The sequence below is a fragment of the Diplotaxodon limnothrissa genome, linkage group LG19 (genome assembly GCF_057381915.1).
Source record: "Diplotaxodon limnothrissa isolate DT_005_m linkage group LG19, D_limnothrissa_male_GT1.1, whole genome shotgun sequence".
Taxonomy (NCBI): Eukaryota; Metazoa; Chordata; class Actinopteri; order Cichliformes; family Cichlidae; genus Diplotaxodon; species Diplotaxodon limnothrissa.
In genome coordinates, this window is record NC_140614.1 from 34121087 (window position 1) to 34144830 (window position 23744).

A 23744-nucleotide genomic window follows, 5' to 3' on the forward strand; every position below is an offset into this window, starting at 1 on the left:
ATAAATATTTTTTTGAAAACAAATTCTTTGAAGAAGTGTCCCTCACATCTTCCCACCTGCTTTCACTGCATAACAGCCCACCCTAGTGAGACAAGACCGAGTAAAAGAGCCTGAAAGGAGTTCAGAAGTGCCCTCAAGCACCAATTTTGCCCGCAAGCACCGCAAGATCCTTTGTTTTTCACAAAGATAACTGCTAGACTCCACGTACAGTGGTGAAGATGAAAATTTGCCACAGACCACAGCCACAGTCACGGTGTGACAAATAAAGCCAATAATTATTTCCCAGTTTGTTTGTTTTGTCATCAAATTGAGAAAATGTGTGTTTAATGAACTATTTGTACAATATAACATATATCAATAGGAGTACAAAAGGTCACAAAGGTCAAATAGTATTCTCAAGTGTAAGCTCAGTAATGGTCAAAATATTGCGTTTTTGTGACTGAAACTCATTCATGCATTTGTGTCATCACACTTAGATTACTGTAATTCCCTGTTTACTAGCTTGGATAAATCATCTCTCTCTCGCCTCCAGACAATACAAAACGCAGCAGCCAGACTACTAACTCGCTCTACCAAGCGTGTTCACATCACTCCCATCTTATATTCTTTACATTGGCTCCCAATAGAGTTTAGAATTCGCTTTAAAATTCTTGTTTAAACATACAGAGCACTAAACGGCTCCAGATTACTTATCCAAGCTTCTTTTAAAATACACTGCTGCTCGTCATCTCCGCTCACAGACTCAGAGTCTCTTAGTTGTTCCCCGTACACGACTGAAGACAAAAGGGGACAGAGCCTTTCAGTCTGTTGCACCAAGGCTGTGGAACAGTTTACCACTACCACTACGTTTGCTTGACTCTGTGGATTCTTTTAAAAAACAGTTAAAAACTCTTCTGTTCAAACAAGCCTTTTGTTGATCTACATTTTATATTTTTTACACTAATTACATTTGATCTTTTACATTGTATATAATGTCTATTGATTTTATTGTTTATTTTAATATTTGTGTACAGCGCTTTGTGAATGTCTGTCTGTGAAAAGCGCTTAATAAATTAAGTTTACTTACTTACTTACTTACTTACTTACTGAGCCTGCAGTTCAGAAATTTAACCATTAGATGGAGTCATTGCCAAAGCAATGTCACTTTGAATTGGAGCATCACTGGGCTGACACTCACATTACAGAGGCAGACCAAAACACACACGATTAAAATAATGTATATAAACGTGGAGAGAGATAGAGGAGAAAAAAGCAACAAACTCCACATACAACATCCAAGTTGGAAAAAGCTGGGGAGTAGTCAGTGGTATCACATGTCCCCCCAAAGTCTGTTTTCAAGCATATCTAAATAGGCTTGTGACAGGGCCATTCTGTGTCATTCTGATCAATCCTGCAGTGCTGACTCAGTTGGCAGATGTGTGGTTGTTCTCACTATGCTACTCCCACAGGCCTCCCCTCTCCTCTTCCTCGTTGCCATTCCCTGATGAGTTGCATCCACAGGAATCTTGATCAGAGCGCCAGGGATTGGTCTTTTGAAGCTCTCAGGGTCCCCCTGTGATTTTACTTAGTTCTTCTTTCCCTGCTCTTCCTTTGGTTAATATGTTGAGGTTTGACACATCTCCAGCCCTTCTTGTTTTTGTGCTTGAAGTAGTCCAGGGAGGCACAGAGTCCTCGTGGAAACTTTTGATGTCCATCTCAGAGTGATGACATTGTACAAAGCTTTCCTTTCGTCTTGTTTTCTATAGGGTCATGCTGCTTATGCACAATGCAACCACCAAAAGGCAGCACTTGGCTGGATCTATATAAATTGCTAGAAAAACAGCAATAGTGCTCACCTCTACATGCTTCATGTTGTAAGTTGACAGTCCATGTTGATGCTGAATAGTGGCCTTAATGTGTAGATTATATAATTACTTAACTGAAATGTCCACTACAGGTTTATGTAGTTAGAGTTGGCAATCTTTCTTACAGAACATTTACTATGACTGATGTTAGTAGTCCTGTGTTTGTCCGTTATATGTCGTATGTAGCACCAGGGTCTCAGAGGAACGCTGTCTCACTTCACTCTGTACTGTAACACTATACATGGTTGAAATTAAAATAAAAGCCACTTGAATTGCCTTGTTACCTGAGATTACAGTTTACAGTTAAGCAACATATTCATTTGTAATTTATGGACCTTTTTTTTTATACAGTAGTGATCATGTTTTGAATGTTGATTCCAAGACAGCTTTTGTCTGTTTGGCTTTTTGTAATTTTAATTGTCTTTCCAATTTGCCAGAACACTTCTCCACAATCACTGTCCACATATACATACATACGTTCATAAGAACACAACTCTGAAGCCAAGCTGAGGTACGGGAGTCACTGAATGGCTGGTTTATTTTATTGAACGTTGAAAACATTTTTGTAAAGTTGTCCTCAAATGACAAGTCATCTTCTCTGCTGGAATAGGAGACATCCTGGAAGAGGTGATACGCCAGTCTGACATCTTCCACCCAAATGTCATCTCCAAACTACTTGGACTTGTCTGTGAGTAGATACACCACAAACTATAATATGACATCCACAGCAGGCATTTAACTAAAATTTAACTTGATCTGTTCGCACAAGAGCACTAAGTAAATATCAGATAATGTTTCTTACCGTTCTGCAGCATTACTGTATTCTTCCTATCCTTGGACAGAGTGTGATCAGGTTTGTATCCACAGCCCTGCCTTGCCATCTTCTGGCAATTTTCATCAAACCTCTTTTTGTGGTGTGGGCGAACAAAGTGGTAGAGGCCTGTGACACAAGGCAGCAATAGCAATCAACTACAAACTGTTTTAGCAATATTCCACTAACACACTGTTATATTGGTGCGAAATTATGACTTTGACATTGTTATTAGTATTGTGTAAATGTCTGATAATGAATACAGGTATATTCAGTTTTTTAAAAGTAACATTGGTTGAGGGGTTCCTAAGCTATTGTGAAAAACTGGGCAAACTACAAAGAACGCAATGATCCTATCCACAGTACATAGTTTCATTACGTATACATATTATGGTAGAGAAATCAATTTAAGAAAAGAGTGGAAATTCATATTGACCAACTATGATCTGCACTGTATCCAAACATGCCAGTTCATCCAAGTTGAGGTGGGCAAGCCATGGTCAACATGTATGAAGGCTGAAATTAAATATGGTGATGTTGATGGGACAATTTAGGAAATCACTGACTGCAAGAGATTTTTACCCAGTTATTAAAAACAATCCATGTTAACAATTATCCTGGTTTGTAGTGCCGACGTGGGAAATTTTTCTATTTTGTTTTACTATTGTGATAGGTATGAATGTGCAATTACAATAAAGAGTTCTCTCTCTATCTTGAATTAAAGCTCATTTCATCTTTACCATTTGGACAAAACACAACTTTTACAATTTTGTACTGTGCATGACCAAGTTGAAAATCAAAATCCCTGCTTGTTTCAATAAGTCAATGCATTCTGCACATATTTCAACTATTTTGCTGGCGTGAGATTTTAAATAAACAAATTAATATTAAAAAAATAATAATTTAAAATATTTCATTCAATTCGAAAGAGTTGAAAAAAAGATAATGACTTTAATGGATTTGTAAATAAGTGAATTGGTTAGACACATTTTACCTAGAGAGTAATATGAACTACTCGTAAATCTAGAAAACGTGTTCCGAGTTCAGACCTGTGCAAAGCAGGTATACTTCATAGATGTAGGTGAGAGAGCGTACTCTCATGCCTCCAGTGAGTATATTGTCATTCTTAAAGTCTCAGTGTTAACCAAGTGAGGTATTTTTGCAGCTATTAATTTATGACAGCAGAAGATTTACCATGTAGGAGATTCTGAGTATTAGTGTCTTTGCCTAAAAATGCGGTTTCAGTCAGCAGGTGATTCAGGTCATCAGTCTTTTTGTAGGTGTGCAGCGCCCGTATGATGCGGTGACAGCAGACCTCACTCAGGGACTTCTTCATGTCCGCCAGGAATGTCTTAGCCCTGCTGGGTTTACGTTCTTGAGACAAATCCTCAGGGACACCCAGCTTCTTCAATGACATTAGAAGAAACAAAATCTGAGCAGCATAAACTTTTTTACCACTATTTTACAAGTACAGAAATCAATCAAAAACTAAGTATACTTCCAGCTCTCAAGACTGTCTTCCACGTGCTTACATCTCTCACTACAATTCACAATGTTGTCTGAGAACATCACAGTCCATGGAGACTACTGCCTGACCTCATCTGTCAACCATTAGTACTGCAAACAAAAGTGGCCCAGATCAGATCCCCATCTGTCATTCCTACTGCACACCTACTCATGTATCTGGCTCTTACTCTGACTTATTTCTGCAGTACCATATTTCCTTTCTTGGCATGCTACCATGTGAGGTCCAAAAAGACACAATGCGAATACTTCTGACCTTCTCTATATACCAGATTAGGCTTAACATTATGAACCCTAACAGCTGAAGTGAAGAAGATTGATTCTCTCTTCATCATGGTACCTGTCTTGGTTTATATTAATTTCCAGTTTGCAATGGTCAGTATCTATCAAAAGTGGTTCAAGAAAGAAAGTGTGTGAACCAGCGACAGGGTCATGGGTGGCCAAGGCTCACTAATGAGTAAAAACTGGCCTATGTGTACTAATCAAAAAAAGCGACTGTGGCTAAAACTGCTAAAAAAGTCTTGGTTGATTCTGATAGAAATCTGTCAGAATACAGAGTGGATCACATATAAGTATGGGGCTACATAGCTTCAGACCAGTCAGGGTGATCATGCTAAGCCCTGTCCACTGCCAATAATAGGTAATTAGAATTGAATTATTTTTTTGGGTCATATTAATGACCCTCTCAAATGCCTTTTTGTGTGGCATGGTGCAGCTAGAGAACCATAAACAGATGCAGCATGTGAGCACACTTTCAATGGAGCCACAGTAGAAGATGATCATTACTTGGATGTTACTTTGAGATGTAAATTTTGCATAAACATTGTTGCAGATCATGCACACCCTTTCATGGAAATAGTATTCCATGATGGCTAAGCAAGATAATGTAAAATACGTTCAAAAATGTTTTGAGGAACACAACTCTGGCTGCAAACATATTGGTGCCAGATAACCCAGACGACCTTCAGAGGTCTTTTGGACTGTTTCGGAAAGTAAGGACAACCAACACAATATTAGGAAAATGGTTATAACGTTATACCATACTGGCATACTTCTCTGTTAACACTCAATGCAAAAAACAAATCTAGTTTTCGTGCCTTAGCATACCTGAAACAGATTGGTATATATGCACCAAGAATATATATCTTCCTTAGCTGCTGGTATATCTCATCTACTTTATCCTGCTGTAGTTACTATAGTTCTGCACATCCTAAATAACTGTACCAATATCCTTCTTCTCTGAGCGATACTCTCACTTTCCAAGACTATGTTAAACAATCTGGTTAAATTTTCACTGCTCTCCCTCCTATACATCTCCATACCTCCACAGGTATGTCATTTGTACCAACTGCCTTTCCAATTTTCATCCTCTTCAAAATCTATAGTAATCCCCCCTCACACATACACACAGACACACACACACACAATTACTCACACACTTTGTCTGTTACTCATGATGTGAATTAGTACTTCTTACACTGTGACAATGTCAGAAAATGATCTACCTTTTGCTCTCGCATGTCCTCTTCAATGGTATTGCTGGCTTGCTCCAAAGCATCCAGCAAGTTGAGTGGTCTCCTGTTATTGTGCAGCACCTCATACTGATTAAGGAAATTGGCCATGTCATTGGCTCCATTCTTCTCATCTGATCACAAAAAAATAATCAAGGACTCACATTGGGGCAGCTGTACATTTTAAAACTAATATTTGCATTTCTGTAGGTTTCGGTTTAACTGGCTTTTAGTCACTTCAATTTATACCATTTATTATTGAACTCATTGTTTCTAATGTAGTTTTTCTCCATTTAAACTCAATGAATTGTAAAGACATTCTAGTGAAATATATCTGGTATAGCAAAAGCACACCTTGATCTTTAATATGCTAAAACGAAACATAGCAAAACATCAAACCACATCCATTGTACTAACTGAGTCTCCTCCTCTTCAAGCTGGGAAGGTATGTGTCCAACACCTTGGCCTTCTGGGTGTGAGAAGTTTGCAAGTAGCGGCGAGAAGTGGAACTGGAGGACTGAGTGTCTCGTGAACACTCAGTCTCGTGGTTGTGTGCTGGAGCCTTCTTCCCAACCACAGGCCTCTTAAATGTTTAATGCACACACTGTCAGGAGAAGCTGACCAACTGACCTGCAAACAACTTTCATAAAAGCGTCTACACATTTTACTGCACATGCAATGATATGATATGTTAGCCGATATTTATTATTAAAAGAATCCGACAACAAAGGTTGGCACGGTGTTACAAAAACCCATAACTCTAACTTTATTATAAAAAAACTGGCAGAAAAAACTAGAAATCAAAGTTCATTAAAAGTATATTTTGGCGAGATAAATAGTGCCATAGACATTAATGAAAATACTCAAGGTAAATATTCACATTTTTAACTACTCTGGATTTTTTTTGTTTTAAATCACAACTCAAGTTTCCTATCTTTTCAGAGCTTAAAAAACCTACCCACAAATCCGGATTACCAACAGTACTATTAGCTGGTTCCTTAACAAAACTGAATAATGAAAGAATTTGCAGCATTGTATGAACTGTGCAGGTGCGACTACCCACCATTTTTTGTGCAGTCCTGAAGAACTGAGAGACATCACGGACGACATTGCCAAAGGTGTCATAGAGGCGCACATAAGACCTCACCCATGATGGAAGCATGGCCCGGGTATCAGCATTTTTAAATCTGTTGGGAAACTTTTCATTTTAGTTTAAGAATACTTTTTTACATTTTCAATTAATAAGGTGAACTAAGCACTTAATTGAGAATTTTTTAAATGTGAAGCTTCGGAGACACTGTCTGGTATAGTGGAGAATGTTCCCTCTTGTATGATGTTACTTAATTAAGTAAACGTGGTCTATATCTGACCTCTGATCACACAAGAAGATCGCTCCATAGTCTTCCTTGTGACGAATCACTCTACCAATGGCCTGATTCACAGCTCTGAAAGCCTGCTGTCTGTACCAGTCTTGCCCTGATAAGTACTGTTCACACACACACACACACACACACACACACACACACACACACACACACACACACACACACACACACACACACACACACACACACACACACACACACACACACACAGAAATCCAACTACCGTTATACGACCAAGCAATCCTTTAGTGTACCTCAATAGTTAATTTTGTTGATTTTCTTTCACCTTTTGCCCTACAGAATTCTTTTGATTCATCTCATCCAAAAATTGCATTTTCAGGACAACGCGAGGGTCTTTTTTTGGAGGGAAAGGAAGGCCAGTAATGATGACACCCCGACCAAACATGTCTGCAAAATCCAGACCCTCGCTCGCCTAAGACAAGAAGATATAATTACATAGCAGCTTTGAGAGAAAGTTTTTGTGTAACCCTACATTAAAATGAAAGAGAATCCTAACTCCATATCTACGTTTTCTTAAATGTTTATCCAATTAGTCACAGCCATCATAGAAAAAGAGGTAGGTTGCAAAATGGAAAAACAGCATAAAACGGTTAACAAAGAGAGATATTCATGTCACAAAAATGAACAGTCATTCCCAAAACATTGTATGGTAATACACTTGTAAACAAAAGAAAAAAAATTGCCTGATGTTGACACAAGAGGACAAGGGTACCAAAGATATGACATGTCCTTTGAATATCATATACAATTGTGATCAGAAGTTTATGAACACTCATCATGGGTATGAATGTCATGATTATTTTGGGCTTCTAATGATTTCTTTCAACTGCTCTTTTTCCAGGTTGAAATGGTTTTACAGCATTCATCTATTATGACTTGAACATTATTGGATGCACTACTTTAAATTAATTGAGATTTTATATTAATCGCACAGGGTCAAAGGCATATAATAAACTCAAATATCAACAGACATCCACTTAAATCTTTCATAAGGTCTTTGTCTTTCAAATTGATGAGGTCAAGGCCATTAAACTCATCAGTGATTGTGATTTATTACAGCTGGAAGTTTCTCTTTGCAAGCATAAAAAGGACAAATATTCAGAACAACATGAAAGTCCAAGGAACTCAGTTTATGTAAATTGGGAAGGTCTCTTGGAACCATTCTGAACTGCAATTCCAAGATCATTAGTTCAAACAACTTCAATTAAATACAAGATATTCAAATGACTCACTACTTTACCATGCTCTGAAGGGGGGGACTCTAGGATATCAACAACTACAACATTTGCAGGTGTCCACATAGATAAGCCAAATGATTTCTGGAGAACAGTTTTTTGGACCGAGAAAAACAATGATCGAGTTGTTGTCCACAATTACAAGGTGTGTTTGGACGAGTAAAAGTGAGGGCTTAACACCTAACAACACTGCACCAACTATCAAGTATGGTACAGATGGATGATTTGTACGAACATTCATGATCATGATGATTGTATGTAAACTTCTGATCACAACTGTATACCCACACTATACAGCAAAAGTTGGAGCTGAAACATGACAACAGAAAACATTGTAGGACTTTTGCAGAGTCCATGGACAGCCTCCTCACCTTCCCTCGACACACACCAAAGAAGGCTCCTCCTTTGGATCGGGGATCATTGACTTTGGTGTAATAACCATCAATGACCTAGGAATAGACAGAAAGAAGCTCAATTTCTTTCAAATCTTTAGATTTTTATAACTATAAAAAGCTTAGGATATTTCTTCAGATGTGAAATGTTTAAAGAGGGGTTCACAGCCGAGTGATAAGACACCTAAAATATAAATAAATACTAACTTCATTAAAGGTGCCCTTCTCTGTAGGTTCAACAAACATGGGCTTTAACTTCTCAATGCGGTTTGCATGTCCAGTAGCCTGGTGATAACACATATACACACGCAGGAAATTACTTTATACAGTAACATCTTAGATTGTTATAAATGATTAAATTGACTGTGGAGTACCTCACTTAAAAAGAAAGAAAGAAAGAAATGAGTTCATACTGGTTAAAAGGCTTTTTACTTTTAATTATTACATTTATATTTTGATATCTTTACTATTTTTTAAAATATGCACACTGTACCCTTACGCACCCTGATGGCTCCCCGCCCCACCAGCTTATCGTTGTGGAGGGGTTTGTATGTCCCAGGTATCCCAGAGGCTAAATTGTGAGGGGGCTATTTGCCCCGTGGTAGGGTCACCCATGGCAAACTGGTCCTGGTTGAGGGGCCACACAAAGAGCGATTTAAAAGGCCCCTGGTAATAGAACGTCAAAGGAACAGTTCCTACTACCCGGGACAGGGTTACCAGGGAGAATGCTGGACAGACCACGTGAACGTAAGGGTATAGTTAGAAGTCCACAAAACTTTGAGAAGTTTTGTGGACTTTGAGAAGGGTGTCTGGCCCATTGCTCCGGGCCATTCGATCCGTATACGACTGTTGCAAAAGCTCGTCTGCATGGCCCATCATCCACTGGAAACAATAGCAGAGTTGTCTGTATATTAAATTTCCATTAAATGTATTTCTAATTTGCTAGACAATACAAAATATAATTCATGGAGAAAGAGAACACAAAACATAAAAGTGACTAGAAAAGCTAAAAAAAAAAAAAAAAAAAACCCAAACCCTTATGGTTTTCCACAGGTGATTCTGCTGAATTACACTTACCCTCCAGAATTCCAATGTTTTTTCCATTGAAGGAAAGGAAGGGAAAAATACTAAGAGTCCATGAGGAACCAGACGACTCAGGTTGGCTGAGAAAAGAACACAGGTTACAAAACTGTATCACAATCAAAACCAAGGTAACAATTAAGTTTAAAATCCAGGCATCTGTGAAAATAGAATTTATGAAATTTAACAGAGTTAAAAGTTAGCAGAGAGTTAGCTTGCTAGTTTCCACCTAAACATAGTACGCCATGTTCTGATCGAGAGATTTCTAAAAAAAAAACATTACAACATACAGCCGAAGGATGGACGCTAACTTTTTTTTTTTTAAAATGGGCTTGTTCAGATTGAATAGAACAAGATAAAAGCCTTAAAATGTGTTAAAAACACAACAGCCTCAATAAATGCAGAGTAGTTTGGGCCCGGAAACTGGGTTCAGGTACGTCATCACTTAATGAAAAAGATAATAAGCAATATGAAATAACCATGAAGATCAGAGCATTAAGTTAACAGTGTTGCTGATGTCAGTAAGAAAAAAAAATCTCCTTAGAAACAGCAAAACCAAACAATTTCAATACTGTATATTGTGATCTTACCAACAGTGTTGCCTAAAGATGCCATGTTTTCAGGAACAAACCTGTGACAGAAATTTAAAGTTTGAGTTTAGCAATCAAGTAAAAACTTCACAGTCAGAACCAATGTAGGTATATATTAGTTCTGTCAGCGTTCACACGTTAATCTGGCGTTAACAGGCTTAAACGCGTTAAGGCAGTCCTCACAATTAACATGAAAAATATTTTAACGCACTCAATCCATCTGGAGTGCAGAATATAAAACAGTATGATTGGTGGGGTGTTCTTTCTAATACTTATCTTGCAATACAAAGTGCATAGAAAAGACTGTTTTCTTGAATTAGTATTATATAAAAATTAACTAAAGTCTTACATACACATAAAAGGATTTAACTTGACTTTATAATAAATCAAAACATGAGAAAAAAATATCGTTACACAACGATAATTGACTCCAGAAGTCAGAAAAACTAGCAAATAAATGAGCAAATTATAAGTTTTGCCATGCACCTTAATTTGTATTTAGGCATATGGCAAAACATATTTCATTTCAAACAACTGCAAATTTCCAAAGTGACCTGTTAGAAAGTAATCATATGCTAAAAAAAGAATACTGACCTTCGATCAAACGCTGAACTTAAGGGCACTCCATCTGGGCCTTGTGCAATGACGCCCACAAAGATCTGGTCGCGCTCAATCACATGGCTGTTCTCCAGACATACTGGGAATTCTCTGTAAGAGGAGGAGCAGAAACTCACTGTGATCAAGTTTTAGGTTTACCCCGCTGTCCATGCAGCAAACAAAAGTTTACTAGTAATGCTACTTCATATGATACTTCATGATGAATTTCTATTCAGTGAAGGACAGAAAAATTGGAGGTTACAACATTTTCAAAAAGCATTACACTTACAGAAAACCATATATGTTAGATGTATTAGACAGAATTTTTTGAAAATGTAAAGATAAAATGCCGCAAATTCATCGGCATGTGTCATACTGACTAACTCCACTCTCAAGAATCCTGCCCATATTTACAAGCTGCTACACTCGTCACTTTAAATAACATCAAGGTCAATTGGCATTCTCTTTCGAGGATGCCAATGTTCACATTTTGGACAGAGAGGACAGATGGTTTGAAAGAGGAGTGAAAGAAGCCATCTATGTCCACTGTGAGCGACCATCTTTGAACAGAGGCGGGGTTTACGACACCAACTCTCTGCCATCTATAATCCAGTTTTGAGATCCTTCCCAGACGCCTTAACGCCCACTCACATCCTGGGCCATCTGACCTCAGGAATTCGCATGATAAGGTGGGGCCAGGTTTCACAATGAACACACCCGAAACTCTGGCTGATTGGGACCCACACCCAGTTTCCCACCTTGGCTCAGGCGACTAGAGGATCATCAGGGGGTCCTTTTGTCCCTCTGTGGGGGGAAACTCCCACTAGGTTTATATCTGGGACTCTCCACCATTTGACCTTAGAACTGAAGAAGCTTCTCGGATGAGAGGTGAAACGTCTTCAAGCAACTTAAAGAAGTCCAGACGCTTTCCTTTGCAAGCTCCTTTGACCATCAAGGTCAATTTAACTCTTTCAACTGTAACTTGTAAATTTAAATTGTTATTGATCCTTTTACTTTAGTCATAAAGTGTGTATTTGTTTCTTACTCTTCTTATATTTATTGTTAGTCATTTGCACTGCATGGAATTGGAGCCTCATCGTCTTGTCTCGCTATATACTACACTGTATATAGCAGAGATGACAATGCCTTTGGATGCTAACAAATTGTTAGAGGATTACATAGATCTGTGTATTGTCAGAATCATTCTGATTTATTCATAGACCATGTCAAACAAGTTCTCCTGGCTATAAAATGAATCATTAACTTTTATGTTGAGCATCGTTCAATTGCTAGAAAAATCAAATAATGAACAGAAGATTTAAATTATGAGATAGTGAACAGTTTCTACATCAAACAGCAGTTCACTGTAGAAAGGGTTTAATTCTTCTGTTCAATGTTCAGACTAAACAGGTATAAAGGTGATTGTTTTTTTTTATTTTTTTTTATTTTAAAGTAGTTGCTACTCAAGCTGGTGTGGGAAAAATGTAATTGTGCAGCAGGGCAGTCAGAGTGACAGCTAACTTACATTCTCATCTCAGATGTGAAAGAAGACAGGGGCGATAGGGTACCACTTGTCAGAATGATGCAGCGAATGCCTTGATTCACCAGATCTTGCATACTGAAGGCCGGAGAGAAGCACCAGTAACTCAGAATATTTCCTGCAATTTCCAGAGAAACACATCACATTTACCTGTAGTACGAATCTTTCATACACTAATAACGATTGAAACTATAACTTTTAACAGGGTTCACACTCTAGCGGAAATATATAAATGGTATTAATAAAATTCATTCTGTCAATGTGGATCCATGTAACACAACAATGCATCAGGTTGTGCACCGTTACCTTGCTTTTTTGATGAACCTGAAGCCCACATATCAACACTATGTTTTTTTGAGTGAATGCTGGTGTCCCGATGGATATGAACCTGAGCCGAACAAATGACAGAAGCTCATAATTAGTTATTTAATTTCCAAGATTTCTTTTTAAATTTAATATACCGGAACAATGGTGATAGTTGTGGCAAAGATATGCTACTTTTAGCTGGTTCCAATATGAACACGAATTGTATCCCCCCCCCCAAAAAAAAAAATTTAAAAAAAAAAAATTCCATTGACTTAATGAACACACCTTGAAATGAGCCGTGTTGGTTTCCATCTGGTGTAGTTTCTCCTTTTCTGACGGTTCACCACAAAATACCAGCTGAAATAACAAAACAAAGGAGAACCTTCAAACATGCCACAAGGTGATTAAATAACTACTCTTTATACAACGAAGAGTAATGAATTCTATAATTTTATTGACTGTCCTCAATCAAATCTGTTAGGCCACACAAATAATATGGGACCAATGCATATTAATTTTCACTCAAAAAGACAAAAATCCCCCCCCCCCAAAAAAAGTTTAATATTGACCAAATTCTTTAATAGCCATACAAAGTGTACCTGTATGATATCAGAAAGCTTCTGGAGTCCACTAGTATTGAGAAATATTCCTGGCTCTGAGGAGAAACATGCATCAAACAGGTCATTTGTTAATTAGTTGCACTGATCGGTATAATAAAACCAGCCAATGTTACAAATGATAAATGATGTGATAATGTGTCTAAGCCAAAATATGATGCCTTACGTTGTGCCAGGTATCCAATGATGTGCTCCAGAGCTTCATAGACTGCTGTCTTGCTGCTGAAGGTCAGATTAGCTTTTTCGAACACCTCATAGATGAAGCTAAGACACAACATAGAGACATGCAGTGCTTATTAGGTTTATTATAACAGTTAAGATTCAGAATCATTCTCTCAGCAGCTTTAAGTGAGAACCCGCACTACGGTTAAGGTACTAACTACAGAGACATTCTATGACCACACTTTATTTGTTCTACCATGCTGTCACCTACATTCCAGGTTTGGTAATGCCTTGATCACTTGGATCATAGGCATCAATGGCAGCTTCCAGATCCAGTAGTATCTCTGTTAAAGCAGAAAATAAGTTTTGAAAATTAACTCTTGTCACAAACCAACAGGACGACTGACTCCGCAATACTTTAATAAATACTTACGTTTGATTTTTGCAATGGTGGACAAACCTAATTTGAAACCTAAAACAAAAAAAGAAAATATTAAAAGACGTGCAGCTGACAATCCTTTACTTGCTTTACAAAACAACAAAAAATTATTACTATTAATAATTTAATAAGGCCAAGGCTAAACTAAGGCTAATAAAGTTAGTGAAGACTTAGAAGGTAGAAGTAAATCCAAACTTATACAAGTATACAAGTAGCCCAAAATGCCATGAAATTTATACATAACTATACTATATTCCATGGAAAACTCTTTTAGAAACATGTATATAACCTGAGAAATTGAGACAAGTAGGTTTTCTTACCAGAAGCGGAGGTTTCTCCATGAAAGTCTACATTCACAGAGTCTCTGTGGCTGATTTCTTTAGACTGCTCCACAAGCAGCCTGTCCACAGCATTAATGGCTGAGGCTACATCGTAGGGAGTGAGATCAAATGATGTTGATTCTTCACATGTCTTTTCCTGCAAATAAAAGAAGTAAAATTTCCCGGAGGGATTAATAAAGTTTTATCTAATATAATATAATATAAACATTGCTACCCCAAATTGAAAGGTCTGCAAACGTTCTCTTCATGTTTGAAAATGGAATATGTATCAGCCTATAAATAATAGTGATCGCACCACATTGTGTTTTATTTATTACAAATTGTTTGTAAAGCTTAAGTAACTGGAAATTTTAATACATTTCACTTCAACTATTATGGCATGATGATGACATTAGTACTTTAGTATGCCCAAGAGTACATTTCATACAGGAGTTTGAATTTATGTTTTTTAGGTTCTTTAATTAATAAAAGAAAATATTTGTTCATGTTTAAATACTGTACACTGAGCATTTTGTGAAATTGTAGATCTACTGTAATCAATCACTTGTAATGCACAGTAATGACATGGGATTTATTAAAAAATGCATTTTTTTGTGAAGCTATGCTGTTCAATATCTGGCTTGCAAAAGGATAGTTCATTAATGTGAATTTGTGCATGTACTTGTATTTCTCTACACTAAAACAAAAGGAAAATCTGGAAGCATTTGTTTTAATATGTGCTTAGGGTTTGAGCAGCCCAGCGGTCTTTATTTAGGCTCTATGTGGCATACAAGTTAAAATGAATTTGAAAGCCTTAGTAGTGGGTCACTTCTGGTCTTCGAAGCTTTAATTTAGTTTACTTAGTGAATACATTTAACAAAGGAAAGATATAACCATACCACATTGTGAGCCTCGTCAAAGATAACCACAGCTCCATTCAGGTCGATACTGAGTGCCTTACGGCTCTGTGGAATGGAAAGACGGAGAGAGCGAGAGAGTGGCAGTTGAATATTAGGATTCATGGAAATTGGAAATGACAGTGCCAATCATAACACTAAAGTCTCTTTCAATGCTCAATTATGGTCACATATATCATCCTGAGATGTAATGAGGATGGATGACTGAGCTCACCTTTGGATCTAGCAGGTAGTTGTATGGCATAAAAATGACATCTGCTTCTTGTTTCAGTGAACGAGAGAGGTAGTAAGGACAGACTCTGTGGAAAAATGTGCAAATCCGAAATCAAATACATGAACTTCAAACAAAAACAGACCCATCCTGATAGCTGGGTCTAAGTGTAGCCAGGCCTATATAACATCTTACATCCTGCTACTGTGTGTTGGATAGTCTCCGGGGAGCCATTGCACACTCTGCAGTTTCGGTCCTGTGCGCTATGGTTGACTCCTGGCTTTATTGAAGTGGTGCTTAGGGCCTATTGTTGTGGTGCCACAATCAGAGCCTCTGTGCTGTCCTTTAAGCCAGCCTTTGCTAGTTGCCATGTCAATGGTGCGTGTGCTAGAGGGATTGTGCATGACAATTCCTTATCATGTATTTGAGTCACCCAAGCAGCTCATCTCGGGTGGCCCATCTTGCTAGTGTCTTCATGGATGCTGAGGGTTTCATCCTGAACTCACTAATCACCTTGCCTCTTTCTATTGGTTGGGGTGCTGGAGTTTGGGTGAAGATCTCTATAAACTGTGAGGACACCGTATGTCCTGATATCAGTAGCCTATATAAGGTGTCAGTGGCCATTTTATTATTTCGGCTATGGTACACCCAGGTACTTTTAGATTGTTGATTTGACCACTCTTATTTATTTTTGTTTTCGACCTCTGATGGATTTCTTTGGGTTTTTTCAGCATTATGATGTTTCTCCTTCAATTGTATTGATATGACTTTGGTCCTTGTATTGAAAGTTTTAGTGAACTGATACAAAATACAAATTCAACACTTTGATCAACTCTAGATCTTTTTTCTGCTTAATTTGTCATGAAATGATGAAAGACCAGTCCTTACCTGGCCATGAAACTGTCTATCAGTCAGTTATCCAACTACTTTTAAACTGCTAAAAATAGAGGACGATGCATTAAAAATGGCTGCAATTCCTAAACGGTTAACACCAAATATCTGTTAAGCCCCATTCATTTTGCAAGTCACTTAACCCACTCCACCCACTATAATGAAATGCCTCTATTTTGTAACATATTTATTGGGTCACCTCACTGTTCCAATCAAGAGTTCAGCTTAACTTTAAGTTGTGACCCATCTATAGATTACCTACAGGGGTTTCACACTGGCTACAGTTTTAAAGGGTTTTGCTGGACAGCGCTAAATAGCATCTTATACTGAAGTAAAGAGGATACTACTAATCAAGTGACTGATTAATAAAATACTATTTGATTCATTAGCTACTATTAAGACAATACTTTGGTGTCACACAGAGACATACCCACCTGCCAATGCTGATTATTTCTTACCAAAGTAAGAAAGTGCAGAACAGAGACTTATTAGTGAAACAGAAATTTACAAAAAAAAAGAACACATCAATTACACACCTCTGCTTGTTGCCAAATTGGACCAAATCCTCCACATCAAGGATAGAACTAACAAAGTCTCTATCAGTGCTCTTTTCTAGAAGAAAAAAAGAAGATCAAGCTTAAGATTGAGTATTTATAAGATAAATTGCTATAAATCACTGATGGAATAGAATAGAATAGATTAAACCTTTATATTCCCAGAAATTAGAAATTTGGGATGGTTACACAGCTCTTATAGCAAGACAGATATAAACACAAGTAGTCCTTTATACACAAGAAACCAAATTCATATGTGCAGATAAAAATTTACAGAGAGATGTATAAAAATGACACGTGTCAAGTTTCCTGTTTTCTATCAAATGGGGGATTTTTATATAAGTTATAGAACGGCGTCATAACAAGTTATTATAATTTGCTATCCTCGAAGTAACAAATGCATGGACCACATTCTCAACATAACAATTTTCATTCAAATTTTTACAGCCACTAAAAGCAGGCAGTAGACATTTCATTAATATCCACATTTTGGACATTCCTGGACTTCAAACTTCCTCACAGTAGTACGTGAGGCCAAGGTTGTGCGATACATAGAAAGTTATTAGTGTTGAATAATATAATATTTGAATGATATATGTAGTCTGTACAACACAAACAAAAAAGGTAAATTACATGCTTTTCTAGACTATTATGCTACACGGATATAGTCACTCTGTTAGACCATTACCTTCAAGTTTTTTGTAGTAGACACATGACCTGGTGGAAACTTTTCCTCTGCACATATGAACCTGAAAAACAAAAAAATTGATTCCACAATAAGACAAAAATCACTAACTATCTACCCATAACCCGTTACTTATCATTTTTTTTCCACCAGCTAGCTCATTGGCTCATTTTTAATAGTACACATACAGACATTAGAAAGGATAGCGTCACATATGTCTTTTATGCTTTATTCCACACACAGTTAGGTATTGCAAGTTATATGTAGACTGGCACACCCAGGCACCATAAATCACTGGAGAAGAGGAGACCCGTCTCTGACCTTTGGGACTGAGAGGGCCTGCGGGGCGAGGCCTTGGAAGGTGAATCTTCATGTGACTGTTACGTGAAAAACACGGTTGAGACACTCTTGTTGCAGATGAAATAACTATTTTTTGACATGCTGGTGAGGTCTTGTAAGATGCCCAAACCACCTCAACTGGCTCGTTTGAATGTGGAGGAGTAGCCTACTTTAAACTCTGAGAAAATTTACCCTGGATAGGTTTCCCTGTTTGACACTGAACAAGTATAACAAGTTGGTAGAGGCACTATTGGCACGCAGTAGAAAGACAACTACTAGCAAATGGCCTGAGCCCACCAAAATTAGAAAATTGTCATGATGTAATGTTGTAAATATTTAAAATGTAGAAGCAGTAGACACCTATTGCAGCATAACTAAGGGAGGATTCAGGGTCACTTGATCCAGCCCTCACTATACGCTTTAGAAAAGAGGAAGGTTTTAAGCATGATCATAGTCTCCGTCTCCTGAATCCAAACTGGAAGCTGGTTCCACAGAAGAGGGGCCTGAAAACTGAAGGCTCTGCCTCCCATTCTACTTTTAAATACTGTAGGAACAACAAGTAGGCCTGCAGAGCGAAGTGCTCTAATAGGGTGATATGGTACTACAAGGTCATTAAGATAAGATGGGGCCTGATTATTTAAGACCTTGTATGTGAGGAGCAGGATTTGGAATTCATGTAAAGGGGCTGGTGTGGTGGCCGTTGGTTTCATTGAGCTGCTTCCACAAAAATGAGGAATTCATCTTGCTCTCAGATATAATAAAGCTCCACCGTCTTGAACTAGAGCGGGCGATAGTAGTGCTTGTGTTCCTGAGATCTAATGCACACTGAAGGCACCACACCAACCAGAACCTGCAGCAGGTGGAGAACTGATTTTATAATGCTACTGTTGGCGGCTGACCAGAACAAGGATGAAGTTACTGTTTCGAGTGGAAGTCCAATAGAATACAGTTGGCACAACTGATTTTTGTTCTTTGTGAATGTAGTCAAACTTTAAGTAGATTTTCCTCCTTTTTTTCCAGCAGTGAGCTTGAAGAAATTCACTGTTTTGTGTTTAAAACAATTCATTAGACATAGCAGTTAAAACATCCCATTATATTTATATCTCTAATATTGCCTTTATAACTTACTTTGACGTGGTTGCTCTTCTGACACATGACGTCCTGGTTAATACACAACTGCTCTCTTGAGCCCATCACACACACCTTTGGGCTGAATCGAAAGAGACATGGGAGAACTGGTTTACCACAAATAGCCAAAAAAACCAGAACAGACAAAAGGTGCTGCACTCAGTAAGACTTCAAAATGATTATAGCTTATGTAATAACCCTTTAAAGCACCAGTAGTATTTGGTTAATTGGGACTTGTGTGTTGCTTTTTGAGATCTTTTAGCCTGTTAAACTTTGTCAGATACATTCTGTTATTAGGTTTCAGTTATCAGGCCTGAGTGTTTTTTTGTGAAACTGAACTCATTACACAACAAAACAAAATAAAAACGGTAGCTATTGTACCATTCCAGGATCAAATTCAGCTATACTAAAATGTATACTGTAAACCTGGTAATTAAAATTTGTATCTCCCTAGTATATACTAACAGTAGGGGTTTGGTGTCCTCATTACACCATGATCACAAAACCTATTAGAAATGTTGTTTTATATTGTGAATAGCTGTCATTCAGACAATCATGCATGATCAAAAAGTTAGAAATGCTTACCTGTATGAAGTGTTCTTTAACTCATTAATAACCTGTGTAAGCTGAGAATGTGTCCTCGTTGCATATATGATCTTGGGGACATCAGTGTAGTAGGCTTGACAACAATAAGAAAAGACAATTAGGGCTTTATACGTTGCTGAAAAAAATTAACTGAACACTTTTTAACATAGTATACCATCAAGTCAAACTTCTGGGATATTGGGCCTCATTTACTAACAGTGTATATGCGCAAATCTGTCTTTGAAGAAATTTGAGAATTTATGCAATGATCCAAAAGAACACAGACAATACAGTTTGAACAGATTAAACAGCTGAGCAATAAATATGCAAAAGTTGCAACATGATGTATATTCTAAACTTCTATATCAGCCTTCTGTCCAGATTGACATTTCTACAACAGCTGTTTTCCCAAAGCGAGAGACTGAGCACCTGCCACAGCTATTAGCTGTGCTACCACCTCATGGAGCCCCTGAACACCAAGCTGAGCAGCCTCCTACATCTCAACCATTCTTTGTACGATTTGAATGCATAGCTGAAACATGGGGATGACAACCCATCTTGACAGGGAATGGAAGAAGGACATCCTACCAAATATTGACTTACAACCTTGTTAGAGTAGTACAAATGCTGTCTTGAAATATGTAGAATATTTCCATGTATGTTTGGAAACATTACATGTTTGAGTGAATCGTTAAATCCTATTTTCCTAACAAAATATAAAGTGGTTTGAGTGCTCAAAAAGAGTAGAAAAGCACTATAGAAGAAGCAGTCAATTTACCATTTATCAAAATATAAAGAAATCAGTGCTAGCTCATTTTCTATTGCATAGCGATGTAAGCACACAGCATGTCTTCGTAGCTTATATCCTTTGCGTTTTTGTATATGTATCTGTTATTCTTCTTTGACAAGTAAAATTACAAATGACTCTTGATTTGCAGATGATACAAACATACATGGTTTGTCACCGTCAGCTGTCCCCCAGGAAGACATAGGTGTGTTTGGAAACATCTCCTGGCCCAGCCTCTCTGCCATCATACAGGTAGACATGGTGTCCTTGAAGTTCTCCCTCCAGGCCAGGGTGGCACACAGCAGGCACAAAGTCTTACCTGTGCCTGTTGGGCTCTCCAGAACCCCATTGACTTTCTGAAATAACCAGACAGGTAAAGATATACATCAAATAAAATAAAATAAAAAACAAACGGAGAAAACCCAAAAACACAAATTGTGATGGTAACAACATTAAAATATTAGAGACTTCCAGGTATTAGACTACGCTTTTATGAGCAAAGATTTGGCATTGTGGAAAAAGATCTCCCTTTTAGCAGAAAGAAATATCTAGCAGATCAGGTTCATAAAAGGGCAGATATCTGCACAGATCAGTTAAAAGGTAAGGTGAAAAATAAATAAATAAATAAAACAGCACAGCGTGTGTCAAGATCCATTAGGTGACAATTGTGTACAAGTTTGATCAAACTCTGACCAGCACTGTAGAAGTAGAAATTCTTGTGACTTGTGGCTGATATGTGGATATACACCTTGCAATTGCATAAACTGATCAGACCTTTGGCCAGATGTGTAGTGTGGTGAGAAGTAGAAAAAAACTATCAGAGAGAGTACACAACCACATGTTTAGTGCAAAACTGTCTCGGGAGCCTAACATAAGGATGGTTCAGGTTCAGTAAGCTTTCACTGCCAGAGCAAATATTTTATGATTGAAAAACATTGTAATCATTCATACACATGAAAAGGCAGATTTTTAAATCAGTTCTTGATTAAACATCGGGGGTATTTGAGCTGTTTGTCAGCTGTCAAGAGCCAGGGTAAACCCAAGACAAGTCAGCAGAGTGCTATTTATTGTATTACATAGAAACTGTAAAGAAATTCTAAGGACAGGTCAATGACATGAAGCCTCTTTTGTCATATGTTTTTTTCCCCATTATTATCATTATATTATGTGAAGCTACATTTTGGACAAGCAGACGTCAGACGGCTTGTCTTTCGGCAAATGGTAAGCATGGTGGCTTCATGGGGCTTTGGAGCGTGATGTCACGGGAGGGGGTGTGACTGCCGAAGTGCCATTTTAGCAGGCCAAACAAAGGGCTGAAGGAGCGAAAGCATCAGCAATGGCTCGCACTTAATGTGTTGTTGGTTGTTAAATCGCACGATCGGGAAGGGAATAAGCTGGAAAATCGGCTCTATTTTTATTCTTTCCCCACCTGGAAGCATCATGAGGGAGCTCGTGTATCAGATGTTACCAAAAGAAGTCATCTAGCCTGGATAGCAGCTGTGAGACGAGCTGATACTTGCAAGAAATGTGTCAACTCCAAAGCCCAGCAGCCATGACTACTCGGTATTGCCCCCATTTCCATCAACAGACATACACATGACAGTCGATTCTTACCTCCTGAAGACATTCGATTACTTTGTTCATGTATGCCTTCTGAGATTCATACGGAGAAAAGGGGAAATTCACTGTCACTCCCCTAAGAGTCAGCGAAGGCATCCTGTCCTCTGACGATTTGTAGAAAGCAGTTCCCAATCGCGCCCAGTTTTGTCAACGCCTACGTAAGGACGATCGCTATTGGCTGTCCAAGAAGTCGCGAGATAACTAATCCCATAATTTACTTAATTGGTCCTGCCTGAGCATTTGTAACAGACACTGTAGGAAAGAGAAATAACATTATGGAAGACACATAAAGTGAGTTAAAAAAACAACCTAAAAGCGTTTAGAATACATTTTGCAGCGGAAGTATGGCGTCCCGCTTGCCCTTCACAATAAGAGCATTATAGCGGATTATAATGGGGGACGCTTTTATTTTGTATAACTACCGGAAGTAGTTCCTGTGTACTGACGCTAGCTGGGTAGCTAGCGCCGCGTCGCTTAAAAAGCAGCCGGGCTTGTCTTAAACTTAAGAGGCTGACACTCGCTAAACCACCCGATCGCTCGCCAAGCGACTGTTTCACACTGGACTTATTTTTCGTTAATATGGGCCGATAATTCCTTTATTCTAGTGGTATGCCGGGAGTGGTGCGGCCTATTCGGATTAACGTAATGATGACACTATCAACGGCGCGCGTCAGTCCGCCCCTCCTCCAGTTTGAAATTGACCTTAGAAGACACCGTAGCGTATGCTGGACCCGCATGCATCTGTCCACCTCTCCTACGTTTTGAAATTGAGATTTGAACATCATTTTCTGAAGTATTCGGAACAACAGTGTAAGGTTTGACAAGGTAAGTGTATCTCTCTCTCTCCGGTTTAAAATTTAGCTTTGAAAGTGATTTTTTAATGTGTCTGGGTGATTCTTTGTCGTGGTCATGTTCGGCAGATGCTAACGCTAGTTAGCGGGTATTCAGCCGAGGTCTACAAAATGATGGTATCTACAAATGAGGTATCTACAAAATGATGGTGTGGTTAGCACTTGGACGTCACTTTATTCCAGAGGTATCGTTTGTAATTAAAACTTGTAAGAAGCGAAGTGATTTTTTTTCTTTGTATGTGTATCTTGGCGATCGCGATTATTTTCATGTGACTGGGTGATTCTTTGTCTGTCGTGGTCATGTTCGGCACCTAAAGCTATTTAGTGGATATTAAGCGTCTCCCGGTTTGAAAGTGATTTATTTATGCGTATGTCTCTCTGCCTGGATTGGAATTTATGCGTGTTTGGGTGATTTCTTTGTCTCGTGGTGAAGCTGGATGCTAAAGCTAGTTAGCGGGTATTCAGCCGCGGTCTACAAAATGATGGTATCTACAAATGAGGTATTTTAATGAATATTTTAATGCAAGTTTCCTGTTTTATTGTGAAGGTCCGCGTCGTATGTGAGTGTGATCAGTTTACGTTTCCCCTGTCCCGTCAGCCCAGATTCCTCCCAGCTGTGTTGCCCTCCTGTCTCTCAACCCCTGATTACTGGTGTGTGTATTTAAGCCCTGTGTGTTCTCCTGCCTGTTGCCGGTTCGTCTGTGTTCCTCCGTGTCAGTCTGTGTAACTCTGTGTCAGTCTGTTACCCTGTGTTCCACGGAGTCCTGTTCCTCGTCTGCGTCTCTCTGCTATTCATCATCCG

At 38.3% G+C, this 23744-nt stretch overlaps 1 protein-coding gene across 1 annotated transcript; it reads right to left on the reverse strand.

The window, feature by feature from the left end:
- Window positions 1-654: 654 nt before the first annotated feature.
- On the reverse strand, window positions 655-22187 carry LOC146612669 (regulator of telomere elongation helicase 1-like). The gene is made up of 29 exons (XM_085342501.1): window positions 22086-22187; window positions 20638-20827; window positions 19685-19778; window positions 19100-19181; window positions 17636-17696; window positions 16930-17005; window positions 15506-15590; window positions 15274-15339; window positions 14375-14531; window positions 14049-14087; window positions 13887-13959; window positions 13620-13717; window positions 13436-13491; window positions 13122-13193; window positions 12837-12918; window positions 12516-12648; window positions 10988-11101; window positions 10394-10434; window positions 9801-9886; window positions 8931-9008; window positions 8703-8780; window positions 7362-7508; window positions 7061-7176; window positions 6754-6877; window positions 6108-6273; window positions 5685-5824; window positions 3850-4060; window positions 2647-2784; window positions 655-773 (listed from the first exon to the last, which is right to left on the reverse strand). The coding sequence occupies exons 1-29, from the start codon at window positions 22185-22187 to the stop codon at window positions 655-657; spliced, it is 3024 nt and encodes a 1007-aa protein (XP_085198627.1).
- Window positions 22188-23744: the final 1557 nt, after the last annotated feature.